This window comes from Nannospalax galili, unplaced genomic scaffold (genome assembly GCF_000622305.1).
Source record: "Nannospalax galili isolate Female #2095 unplaced genomic scaffold, S.galili_v1.0 scaffold78, whole genome shotgun sequence".
Lineage (NCBI taxonomy): Eukaryota > Metazoa > Chordata > Mammalia > Rodentia > Spalacidae > Nannospalax > Nannospalax galili.
The window spans coordinates 224,604-237,572 of NW_008343387.1; the positions used below are offsets into that span (position 1 = coordinate 224,604).

Sequence of the window (12,969 nt, forward strand, 5' to 3'; positions counted from 1 at the left end):
GGGACTCTATTTTATACTGTCTATATTACTAGACAGAAGTGGCATAAAGAGTAATTTTTATTAGCCATAATTAGATGAACTTGATTCATGTACAACTGAACTTCTTTAGCTAGAAAATTTAAGCCTGTGAACAATACTTTAAAGATTGTTTCAGTTACTGCTTATGATAGGGACATACAAGCCATATCAATAACATTAAACAATATGAAAATTTTTGTCTCTGAAGCACAATTAGATATTACCTTCTAAATAATTTCCTATAAATTCTTTACCTAATAATAGAGAATAAATGCACATATTTATGAAATGTCATTTTAGTGATACAAAACAATTTATCATTTAATTGAATACATTTATCACTTAATTAGTTCTATGCCAATATAAGCTATGTCACACACCTGAAGGAAGAATCAAAATCATTTTGAACTCTGAGCTTTCCTGGCCTTTCTCTAAAAAAAGAAAGCTGTGTCTGGATATAGAGTACATTTTTATGTAAGTATGTGAGATCTGTTTATGAAAAATAGCCTTATGAAGGATTACACAGTGGTTGAATATTGCAGCTCTGTGTTTTAATAACCTTGGTTGCCTCCAACAAACTTACTAAACCTATGTTATCTTTTAATTGTGTCACTTAGAAAATGGCGTTATTGACTACCTAATGTAGTAATGAAAATTCACTGAATTAGTGCATGTAAAATGTTTCAGTTACCATTTACTAGTGGAAAGTCTTAGTAAATATTATCTACTAGGACTTATTTGATAACTTCTGTGTTCAGTAAATACATTAAAGTTGCTGAATTGGGCACTTCATAAAATATAAAAAACATACTTTCATAGGTAATGCTTTCTTTTAATTGTTTTCTTTTTTAGGTCACTTTTCACATAGAACCATATAGCAATCGAGATGATCAAAGCATGAACAAAAATGTGAAGTACATTATAGACAAGTGAGCTTCTCAGTGTTTTTATTTTCTACTGTGATAATTATTGTTATTATAATATGATCCAGTGATAATTCTTGCTATGGGTGCATTTAAATGGTATTTGAGAGACTTGCATGCTTATGATCTAACATCTTATATTTTAGGTTAATATTACCACAAATAATTGTAAGGAACATTCTAAATTTCCTTACAGTTCACTTTTTGCATGAATAAAGGTTGCTATTATTAGCATTTTTGCATGTTTTAAGGCTATTTATGTTTTCTTATGCTCATATTTTAAATTGCTACTTTTAAAAAAACATGTAAACATAGTTTTGTCTTTGAAAACAAAGTTCAGGTGAAATGTAAACTAATTTTATACCAATATACATATCTCTGTTCATTTATATCTAGATTGGTTACAATAAAGAATTTTTAAATACAGTTTCATTCTGTTAAAAGGTTTTATTGATAATGTTCTCTGAGGGATTCTATACTCTTACAAAGAAACTTGTTAGCAGCCAATGGACATTTATTACTGATAAGAAAAAAGAAGTTTGTCTGTTCATGTGTAACATAAAAGGCTTTTTATGGCTTTAGACACTTATCTCAGCAGGAGATAGTCTACTGCTTGGTAATGTATCCAGTGTCTCATTTCATAATGTATGAAATTAAAACCACATTTTACTTATTGTTCTTTTATAATGAAGTCCCTGAAGAAGGGGACAATGTACAGGAGATTCACTGATGATCTTTCTTTTCAAATTATTAGTTTATTATGACATTTTATGAGTGTTTATTTCCCTTTTCCATGTGTCCTATTTTAGATACGGAAATCATCCCGCCTTTTATAGGTACAAGACGAGGACCGGGCATGAGCTTCCTATGTTCTATGTCTATGATTCTTATATCATGAAGCCTGAAAAGTGGGCCAATCTGTTGACCACCGCAGGGTCTCAGAGTGTCCGCAATTCTCCTTATGACGGCTTGTTTATTGCTCTTCTAGTGGAAGAAAAACATAAACATGATATTGTTCAAAGTGGTTTTGATGGAATTTACACATATTTTGCCACAAATGGCTTTACTTATGGCTCATCACAACAGAACTGGGCTAACTTGAAATCATTCTGTGATAAGTACAACTTAATATTTATCCCAAGTGTAGGCCCAGGGTACATAGATACAAGCATCCGCCCTTGGAACTCCCTTAACACCAGGAACCGCATCAACGGAAAGTATTATGAAGTCGGTCTGAGTGCTGCACTTCAGACCCACCCCAGCATAATTTCTATCACCTCTTTCAATGAGTGGCATGAAGGAACTCAGATTGAAAAGGCTGTACCCAGAAGAACCCATAATACAGTGTACTTGGATTACCGGCCTCACAAACCAAGTCTTTATCTAGAACTAACTCGCAAGTGGTCTGACAGATTTAGTAAGGAAAGAATGACGTATGCACTGGATCAGCAGCCTCCTGTTCTGTAAATGTGCTGGATATAGCTCAACTATCACATCACCTGGCTTCATTAAACACTTTGTTTTAAGTTGCAGAAAGAAAAACTGTCAGAATCAGTATGCACCTGCTACTGTTAGCTTTAATCATTGCTTTGTACTCTTTGGAAGACGTTATTGTCAGCACTTCACTTAGTCCTGTGGCGGGAGGACATCTGACAGAAGAGTTGTGGAAAGAACGTTCCTCATAGCGTAATTTTCTGACCTGGATGTGAGGGCCTTTTGAGTTTTCATTTCACAGTAAAGAAAATGTTTGATTTACATACAGCAGCTAGCATACAAGTGCTTCCTACTTGTATTCTGGGTCCAAAGAAATAGGAGTATGTATACTCAAGTTATGACTAATTAAAAGGAAAGGGTAATAGACATGCTTCATTTCTAACCAATTCAGAATTTGCCTAACTTTTCCCTAGTGATCAGATTCACTTCTCAGTTTTCCTGTGAGCATAAAGCTGCTTTAAAGCCTGGCGTGGTGGTGCAGGGCTTTAATCCCAGCACTCGGGAGGCAGAAGCAAGTGGATCTCTGTGAGTTCAAGGCCAGCTTGGTCTACATAGCTAGTTAGCTAGTTCCAGGTCAGCTGGGGCTGCAGGGAGACCCTGTCTCAAAAACAAAAAAAAAAACAAAAAAAACAATACAAAACTGCTTTGAATATCAGTTTCTTTATTTTATTAAATTATACATTTTTCTACATGTAAGCCATACTGCATCAAAGTCCTGCCATCTGCAGAGTGTTAGTTGTCATCATTTGAAGACTTGGTCTGCCTGTAACATGTTAAATAGTTTGCATGTTTAGTATTTCTCCTTTGCTATGCTGAGTTACAGACTGTAGAAAGTATACAAAGTAGCTTTATAAATTAATGACTGCTTCTGAGTGATTAGGAGAGCCGTTGCCTCACAGTGATCATGAAGTTATAGTGTTCAAATATTACCTTCTTTAGACAGCTTGTTGGTCACATTCCCATTTTGTTATTCATGTTTTAAAAATTTAATCTTCACCAGAGACTGCTGACTCAAAAGATAATGTTAATACTAGAACTTATTGTCTTTTAATATTTTAGTTTAATTTTACCACAAACAATAGAGATAATTTACTTGTTACTTCAGAATTAAATATAAACAAAAACTTTAAAGTAATGCCTGAAGAAGAAATACTATATTTCTGTGTGTCCTCATCTCATAGCCTTACACTTTTATGGTTTCTATTCAGTTAAAAAAAAAAAAGACTGCTTGTGATCCAAAGCTGTCATATGGTGACAGAGTGATCAGTTTTATGATAAAAATAAATTCTTTAAACAGTTAATAGTAATATATATTCTATTGGAGTTAATATTTATAATTAATTACAGAAAAACATCCAGTCTCCATAATTTTGCACAAATGTTATTTCTAATTTAGTTCTATAAAGAGAAGTAATAGGGTGATGCTAACAAATAATGCATACGATCTGCAGGGCATAAAGACATTTAGAAACAAATGAGCTCTGGAGTGTATCATTAAATACCCAGAGAGAAAAACTTACTTTTAGGGCAAGGGAAAAGGATCTGTGGGTAAATCATCTTCCATGCAAGCCTCAGGACTGAATTCAGATCTCCTGAAACTACATGGAATTGGGCTCAGAACCACAGTCTATAATCCCAGTGCTCCTTCACGGAGATGGAAAGTGTGGAAAGGAGTCTCCAGCAGCTCATGGGCCAGCTAGCCATCTGGGCACAGCAACAAGCAGGAGCCCTGCCTGTCCCAAAAGACAGAGGGCACATATCAATGAGAGGTTCTCTTCTAACTTCCTCAGCTACACCATATCACATACGGTCTCACACTGGCACAGGAATGTGCACACGCATGTATACACACACACATATACACACAAAGGCTTTTAAAATGTGTTTTGTAGTAAAATTTGTCTTTGAAAGTCATTAATATTAAATATTTATAGCCTTAGAATTTTCTGTTTATCAGAGAATAATTAGGCCATGGAAAATTATACAAATGATAGTAATCTGGTATTTCCAGGGGAAATTGCAAGAATAAATAAACATAGCAATATTATAAGAAAGCATCAGCCTGTAGATTTCTTTTCCTTATATACACTTTGCTACTGCATTGAAGATGAATTGACAATGTATGTTATGTAATAACCTTTTATAATATATGCTACTGTTTTTCTTCATTCTTTATGTTGTATATTTGAACCTACCATGACAGAAAATAAATATATAAAAGAGTTCTGATATTAAGTGAAACTCTAAACACAAGGTAGCCAGTTGTCAGGGCACCACCTCTTGTTCCCATTGCAGGCATAGTTACTCCAGACCCTGCCATTCCCAACCCATTAATTAACAGCAGTCAGTTAGTTTTTTTTTTTTTAAAGTTATTACTGACCCAGCACGGTAGCATACACCTTGAATGACATTTGGGAGGCAGAGGCAGGTGAAGCTCTGTGAGTTGAAGACTAGCCTGGTCTATATTGCGAATTCCAGACCAGCTGGGGCTACAGGGAGTCCTTGTCCCAAAAAACAAGAAGAAGAAGCATTCTTGAGACAGATGATTGGAGTATCTTTTCATAAAACGTACTAGCTGATTATTATCTAAATATCTAGTGGTTTTTTTTCCTCCTGTTTTGAAAGAAGAAAAAAACAATAAAACCTGTAGTCAGTCCTCTGACTTTCACATCTTAATATTCAATCAATTAGGATCAGAACTATTCAGGGAAAAAATTCCAGCTGTAGTGAGCGTGTTCAGGCAATTGTCATCCCCTAGCAATACAGTATAACCACTATGGACACAGCATTTTTATTATATTAGATGTTATCAATAATCAGAAAGATTTAGGTATACATGCAGATCTTTTATGGTGTATCCAATTTTGTACCATGTTATTTCAGGGGCCTGCATGTTTTCAGCCATTCTTGCTATCTCTGTGGGTCCTCGAGCCAGTTCCACACAGGTACCAGGGGACAATATCTTAGCAGTTACTGCTAGAAATTCTGTTGGTGCCTAGAGGAATGCCTTCAGAACCATGCTCAGGTCTTTCATTGTGGCTGCCTTTGACTTTGAGGAGAACTAGTTTGGATAATAATGAGTAAGTTCAAAGAATCCATTTCTTTAGTTAGAAATCTGAATGTTTGGATTCAATTAAGGATGATATAATGTATGCAATGCATGAATCATAATTGGTTCTTTTATAAGTTATTTGTTTTTATGGATTAACCTGTCTAGTTATTTAGATTATATAGAACCAAATTGTTATTTTTCCTTTAAAGAAATAATTATAAAGGACCACTTTATTAATGTTTATCTGAGTCGTGTTAGCTTTTTTGTTTTACTTGGACTGTGTAATTTGAAAAATCAGTATTTTGTTATATGAAGTAAATTTTTGACTAATAAAAGCATACGTGAAAAATGTTGTCCATAGCTATTAAAATCTATTCATCTCTCCTTGTGATATGTTTTATTTAATTTCATATTAATATAAGAAAAGTAGTATTTTGTCACATTCTTTTTATATTTACTGAAGTGAGATGGAACACTTACAAAGTAGATATATTTATCGGTTACATGTATACAGAGTTTTGCTTTTTCAGTTCTGGAAATGTTTTCTTGTGTATTTTTTGCTTCAGTATAATCACATATTCTAAAGTAGTGAAGTAACAAGCCACAAGAAAGCCAACAACTTTCGTAACTGTGTGCTTTCTAAACATCAATTTAAAAATGATGAATATTTCTGAACTCTATAATGGCTGCAGAAGCAGTCCTTAAAAACATGTCAAAATTGTGTAACTATAGTAAATCGGGTTGCTTTCTTGATTTCTTTCTCAGGTAATTTATTACTAGTACATAAAAATGATACTGTTTCTATGTGTTAATATTGTATCCTGCATCTTTGTTGAATTTATTTGTTTTAACAGTCTCAGGTAGAATTTGGGGGCATTCTGTATATGTAAGATTATTTCACCTGCCACCTCTGGCAGTTTGACTTTACTCCTTCCCATTTGGATGTTTTATTTCTCTAGCTAGGACCTCCATCCAGTTCTATACTTCATGAACATTGGCACAGTGGCTGATATTTTAATTTATAGCCAAACACTCTTGAGTATCACCACATAGAAAAGCAGTATTTTACTTAAATCCAGGAATTTTAAGTTATTTATATAAATATTTACCATTTAGAAAAAAAATTTACCTAGATACAAGCAAAAGAACTTTCTGCCTTAGAGCATTCCTTTAGAAAAAAAAATGTACTCTAAATTAAATTTAATACCACATTGTTAGATAGCTACTTAAAGGCTAAATGTTATTATGGGCTTAATCTAATACTTTTATCCTTAAGAATTCCTTTTATCCTTTGACTTGCTGCTTTTTAGACTCATCTTTAGTTAAATCAAAGAGCTAAATGCTATTGCTGTTTTAGTCAATGAATGAAGTATTTTTCAATGCAGCAGAGTTTTTGTTGTTACATAATTCCTATTTAATTTATAATATCAAAAGAATAATAAGCGTAAACAAATCTCAGAGATCTAAAATTTACTGAAATCAAAATATAATGGCATTTTCCAAGTAGAGTCAAAAAGACAATAATAAATAAATAAAAGCATCTTATATAAAGAATTTAAAGTTTCACAGATTACATGAAATTAGTTATAAAATTCAACCATAAAGTTAAACAGCCTTTATAAATTGCTTTATAAATTGCTCTTTGAAATATTTCATAACTCAAAAGAGGATGTGCTATGGAAAGATAATACCTCAAATGAGTCAGTTTATGGTATGTATTCTATATAGCATAATATATTTGTATTTGTTGCTTTTATGAGCAAAGATCATTTTAAAGAACAGAAAGTACAAGCAATTAGCAGTTCAACTGCATTAAACTTAAATGCACTTAAAGTGTACACAAAAGTATTTTTAATCAATGCTGTCAGAATCCAGTATCAAAATATTATGTCACCATTCTAATTTAATAGTAGAGTCTAATGCCATACCTTGTCCTGATTTGATAAAAATACAAATTCAGGAAAAAAATATTCAGGAGAAATTCAATAGAAATACACCAATGAACTGAACCCAAATTTAATCACAGTCCACTGAAGGAGTAGTGTTAAAAACAAGGTATTACATAGGAATTTTAGGTTTTCATTATGAAAATAATCTCTCAGAAACAAACCAATGGAAATGCTTATAAGACTGAGAAATTAATAAAACTAAAGTATGGTCTCATAATTTTCAACCCAACAATTGTGTCAAATACTGTCCTTAACCTATGTTAAATAAAAGCATTCATTCATTAAATATTTCTTGTGTTTACATGAATGATTATTCCACAGAAAATCTTACTGAAATATCCTCTTTGTAAAATTAGATTTAAAGAAACCAAACAGGAGCATAATTTTAAGGGCAAATATGTTGCACTTACTTTCATATCTATAGTTAACAAGATTTAATTGAATTTATAAATTACTTGTAATCAAAGGTGTTGTATTTTGAGAGGAATAGAAAAAATTGTTAGCAGAGCATGTGAAATAAACATACAAGTGCATATTTTTTCATTCTAAATGACTCAATACAAAATTTTTATTAACTTTGAGAATTTCATACCTGTATACAATCTTTTTCGATCATATCCACCCTCCACTTTTCCTCTTAAATGCACCCAGATCCACTCCACACCCTTCCCAAGTTTGTATCCTCTTATTTTTGTTGTTGTTTTCAAATAACAATTCCAATTTGTGCTGCTCATACAGTTGTAAGTGTGAGGCTATCTGCTTGAGATGGGTGACCTTCCAGGACCCACAACTGTGATAATGACTTCTACAATATGGACATACTCTGGACAAATGACTTTTACCTAACCTTGCAACCAAAAAGTTAGTTTTAACTTGGCTTGTTTATAATGTAGACAAGCTCACTGAGCCCTGAGCTCCTCTTATCACCTAAGCATAGCCTTAATCCCTCGTAACCCTCCCTTGCCCTGGATGTCAAATAATGTGTGTGCATATGGTAAACAGTAGATGGATCAAATTGATAACGTCAGTTTGTGGTTGAGTTGTCTAGTGTTCTAGGTCAGTAGGCGTCAGAAGGGATACAATGTTCTGATAAGACAAATGCAGGAACCTGCAAGCACACCCTCTAAGACAGCCTGAGACTGCCTGACTCTGCCTCCAGCCTACCGGTGGTGAGAAGCCCAAATCCTCAGCACCCGTACCCCTGCTTTGGTACCATTTCTAATCCCTCCCACTCTGCCTGTCAGAGTCCTCCTGCATACTACCCTGGTAAGTTAGACCCCGCCCACTAGAGCTTGATTCCCTTGCACCTGGAACAGCTCCATTTTCTCTCCAGCAAATGCCATCCTCCTTCCAGCTTTGGGCCCAGGCCCCCTCCTGCTTTTTCCACCTCAGATCTCTGGACTAGCCTACTAACCAGACCCCACCCACTAAGTCCTGATCCCAGCACCCAGACTTGTTACAGTCTCCAGTTTCAGGCCCCAAACCTATTCCACCTACTTAGACCCTTCCTATTCCGACTTAGCTTCAACCTTAGCTCTTAAGTCCCCACCAGCCTGAGACCTACTCACTGGCCTGTCGGGACCCAATCACTGGATCCCCCCAAAGCTTTGAATTCCTTTTGCTATACTAGAGAGCTTTTCACTAATCAACTTGGAACCACCTTGTCCCACCAATAAAAATATCAAAAGTGAGAACCTGAAGCAGGCACCAACTATTCATACTTGAGGAAAAACAAGCTACATCAACATAAACAGAACCAAACTTACAACAAAACAAGGCAGACTAGAGTTTCATGTCAGACACAACCAACAAAAGGATTGCCCAGAAAAACAATGCAAAAACACAAATAATATGAAAACCAAGAGAATATGTCCCCAAGACAGGCTGGATCTACAGTTTCAATAAAACAGTAAGTGGGTTCTGATTTGAGAGTGCAGTCCCAATAGAAATCTTAAGGAACAGTTTCTCCACATTTGGGGTTCATTCTTGGGACTTTTTTTCTCCCTACAGATAAGAGTTATGAAATTTGGGAATCTTTTAGATAGACCCACTGAAGGAGTACTTCAGTTGCCTCACCCTGCGTCCCTGTTCAGCATGGAAGAAGCCAGAGCGGTCAGCATCCCTATTCCCTATTGGCAATTTGGGTAACCCTTTCAGAGGATGGTATAATAAGAAAAGGACTACCTACTCTGTCCCAAAGGCCAAAAATGTCAAAAGTATTTTCGAGCTCTTATCCCCAAAGATTTTAGGGTTACCTCTTCAGAGGGGGGAATGTTACAGTAGCAAAAAGCCCCATGAAAGAAAAGAGAAAGAAGGAAGGGAGGGAGGGAGGGAAGGAAGGAAAGAAAGAAAGTACAAAAGAAAGATGAAGTCAGAAAAAAGTGATGGGGAGATATGGGAGGTGTTGGAGGGGAGAGAGTGGGCCTGGATTTGATCAAAACACCTTATATGCATGTATGAAATTCTCAAAGTTCTTTTTTTTTTTTAAGTTAAAAAAATGGATGCTAGGAGTCAGGCTATTTTTTATTCGGGTATAACTATAATATGGCTTTGCTTAGTAAATAGGGCACACATTCTTGAAGGAAACTACCCCAGAAGTCATCATTTGTCCACAGAAGGGATGAGGGCTTATGAGTTCCCTCCTCCTTCCACATTAGAATATTAACTGGCTTCATCTTCTGCAGGCAACCACAGATGCCATGAGTTCATGATGCAGTGGTCTTGTCATGTCCACCCTTTCACTTTAGGTTCTCTGATCTCTGGTGGCATGGGGGGATAGATAACCCATTTGTAGCTGAACTCTTACAGATACTACTCTGTACTTTGGCCAGTTGTGAGTTTCTGAAATAGCATATTTATTAAAGTTTTATTTTTATTTTATGTGTGTAATGCTTGCCTGAATGCATGTATGTGTACCATGTGTGTGTCTGTGCCTGAGGATGCCAGAAGAGGGCATCAGATTCCCTGGAATTGGAGGTAAAGATAGTTGTGAGCTAGCATGTGGATAACTGGGAACCAAACCCAGGTAATCTGTAAGAGCAGCAAGTGCTCTTAAATACTAAACTATCTCTCTGCCCTGAAATGTCACATTTTATTAAAAACTTATTAGCAAATTGGTGTTAATTTAGTTAATAATAATATTATATGCCATAACACAAAAAAATGGGGACTATACCTTGTAAGGCTGAGATAGTATAAAGGAAAAATAAAAATGTAGAACAAGGTCACTTACAGCACATGTAAAACATTTTAATCATGAAGCTAAGGAGATGGCTCAGCAGTTAAAAGCACTTGCTGCTCTTGCAGAGAACCTGACTTTGATTCTCAGCACCCACATGAAGGCTCACAACACAACTGTCTCCAACTCCAGTTCCAGGGGATATTAAGGTCTCTTCTGGCTCCCATAGGCACCAGGTATGCATGAGGTCTATAGAAATACATGCAGGTAAAAACACTGCATGTGTTTAAAAACATTTCAAAAATCACTTAAAAATCCCCACCTACCTACTTGCAGGTAGTGCACACATACACATGAAATAAAAATAATAAAATATTTTTTAAAAAATCCCTAATCATGGGAGCATTAGCAAATCATATTACAGTGCATAGAAGCGGGCTGTGATCAGTTGAATTTCAACTCAGAATTGAAAGGGTAACTTAATATTTAGGAAAGTGACTATATTAACTAATTACAAGTAAAATGTGCTACAGAACTGATAAAATTCAATATATGTACATGTTGTTCTTGGCAAACTGGAAACTGGAGGAGTTTCTTTAACCTGAAAATGGGTATCTACAGAATCTTTGAGCTCTAAAATAGTTTTTCCCTATTTTAAGACCACAAAGCAAGGCTGTCATTACATGAATGCTGCTCAGTGACTTATTAGGGCCCTAGTCACATCAATAAAGCAACAGTGACTATATGAGCTAAATGTTCATTTTACATAAACAGTGTACTGATACGTTTTAATTTCTGCTATTACATGGTGGAACGTTAGCCACTTATGAAATGGCAGCCTGCTCTCCATGTAAAATCCTCCCTTCTAGTTTAATAAAGGTAGTCCAGACTCCTCCCGTGAGAGGCTATAGTTCTCACAGTTTTTGCTCTTGGTACTTTTGGGGAGGCGAGGCAGAGCAGTGAGGGACCTTTGGGTCCCTGCCCTGGTGACTGCGCCTGTCTTAGGTTGGAAGGGATCTCCCCCAAATCATACACCCGTCATGGGATGAGGCCGCAGCTTTGGCCGCCCTCCTGTCTTAGGTGTTTTAGTGAGGGGGCCACTTCTCTTACCCATCTCTGGCTGCCAGTCAAGCTCAGCGGGCATAGGTGAATGTACCAACCTCATGCTAGTCTGGTTATAGATGTTAGGGAGTTATGTTATAAGTCCAAGGTTAAGGTACCAGGAGACCTCAAGGGTCTGTCATATTCAGTTTCCAGGGGCTCAGTCATCTCTAAGCGTTGATAGTGGATTTGAATGGGCTTAGATAAAATTGAATCAACCTGTTGTTTGATAAATTTTGTGATCCTATTGAATGCCCAGGGCCCAAGGGAAATTACTATCAGAAGGCCAAGGAGGGGGCCAAGGAGGGGAAGGAGGTAGGGCATGAGTCCGCCAAGTCCGGTCCAGAAGGGATTGTCTTGTAGTTCTCGAAGTCACTTTTCTAATTGTTCTTGGAGATTTTTTATCTTATCTTGAACTATGTTGGATTTGTTGGCGTAGAAACAGCACTTCTCCTGTAAAAACAAGCAGATGCCTCCCTTTTTGGCAGTTAACAAGTCTAGACCTCTTCTGTTTTGAAGGACTACCTCAGCCAGGCTATCAAGTTGTGTCTGGATCTCTATTATGGTTTCTGAGAGAAGTTGAACATCATCAATCAATTGTTGGGAGAGTTTATAGTAGGTGTGGGTGGCCACCCCCAAGCCTGCAGTTCCAGTAGCCAGCCCGGCGGTTACACCGAGTGTTATCATTAAGGGAATCATTTGGATGGCTCTTTTGGGACGGCCTCCCACATAATCAAAGGCAGGAACGGGGAGGGGCTCACTGCCCAGAATGATATCCAGATCTGGGAATAAGACTGCGAGGGCACATTGACCTGTCCAATTGACCGGAAGGAAGCTATGTGCCCATCGGCCCCACAGACAAAGATACTCCCAGCAGGTGGGCAAACATCAGCATCATATGAAACAGAAATGTTTGAGCTGCAGGAAGTTGAATAAATGTTCCCCAAATCGACACGGGAGCCATTTGGGTATGGTGTGGCAAAAACACAGAGCCCGGGTAATATGGGCATGGATTGGACTCGTATGGGAGGAGCTAGGGTGCAATTGTGGGGTGGCTTAAATAGCTCAGACTCTGAGGTATTGGAGATGGTGGAAGCGTTAATGATCACAGCAAGGGGTTTGGGGGGGTCCAACCTTTTGGCAGATCCAGCAGCCCTCGGCTATAGAGGGGGCTGTTTGGTTTAGCAACATATGGGTAAGTTCTAGTAAGCTTAGCGTCTGTGGGTCAAGGTCTAGTTCTTCTCTATCCTCAGG

General features: G+C 36.7%; 1 protein-coding gene across 5 annotated transcripts in view; it reads left to right on the forward strand.

Moving 5' to 3' along the window:
• Manea (mannosidase endo-alpha) overlaps nt 1–7,722 on the forward strand; it is a 36,149-nt gene extending 28,427 nt beyond the window's left edge. For all 5 annotated transcript variants that reach the window (XM_008839595.3, XM_008839593.3, XM_008839597.3 and 2 more), the window contains 2 exons: nt 871–947; nt 1,751–7,722. In XM_008839595.3, coding sequence (XP_008837817.1) covers nt 871–947; nt 1,751–2,408 — 735 coding nt within the window. In that variant the 3' untranslated portion in view covers nt 2,409–7,722. The remainder of the gene's footprint in view (nt 1–870; nt 948–1,750) is intronic.
• Nucleotides 7,723–12,969: the final 5,247 nt, after the last annotated feature.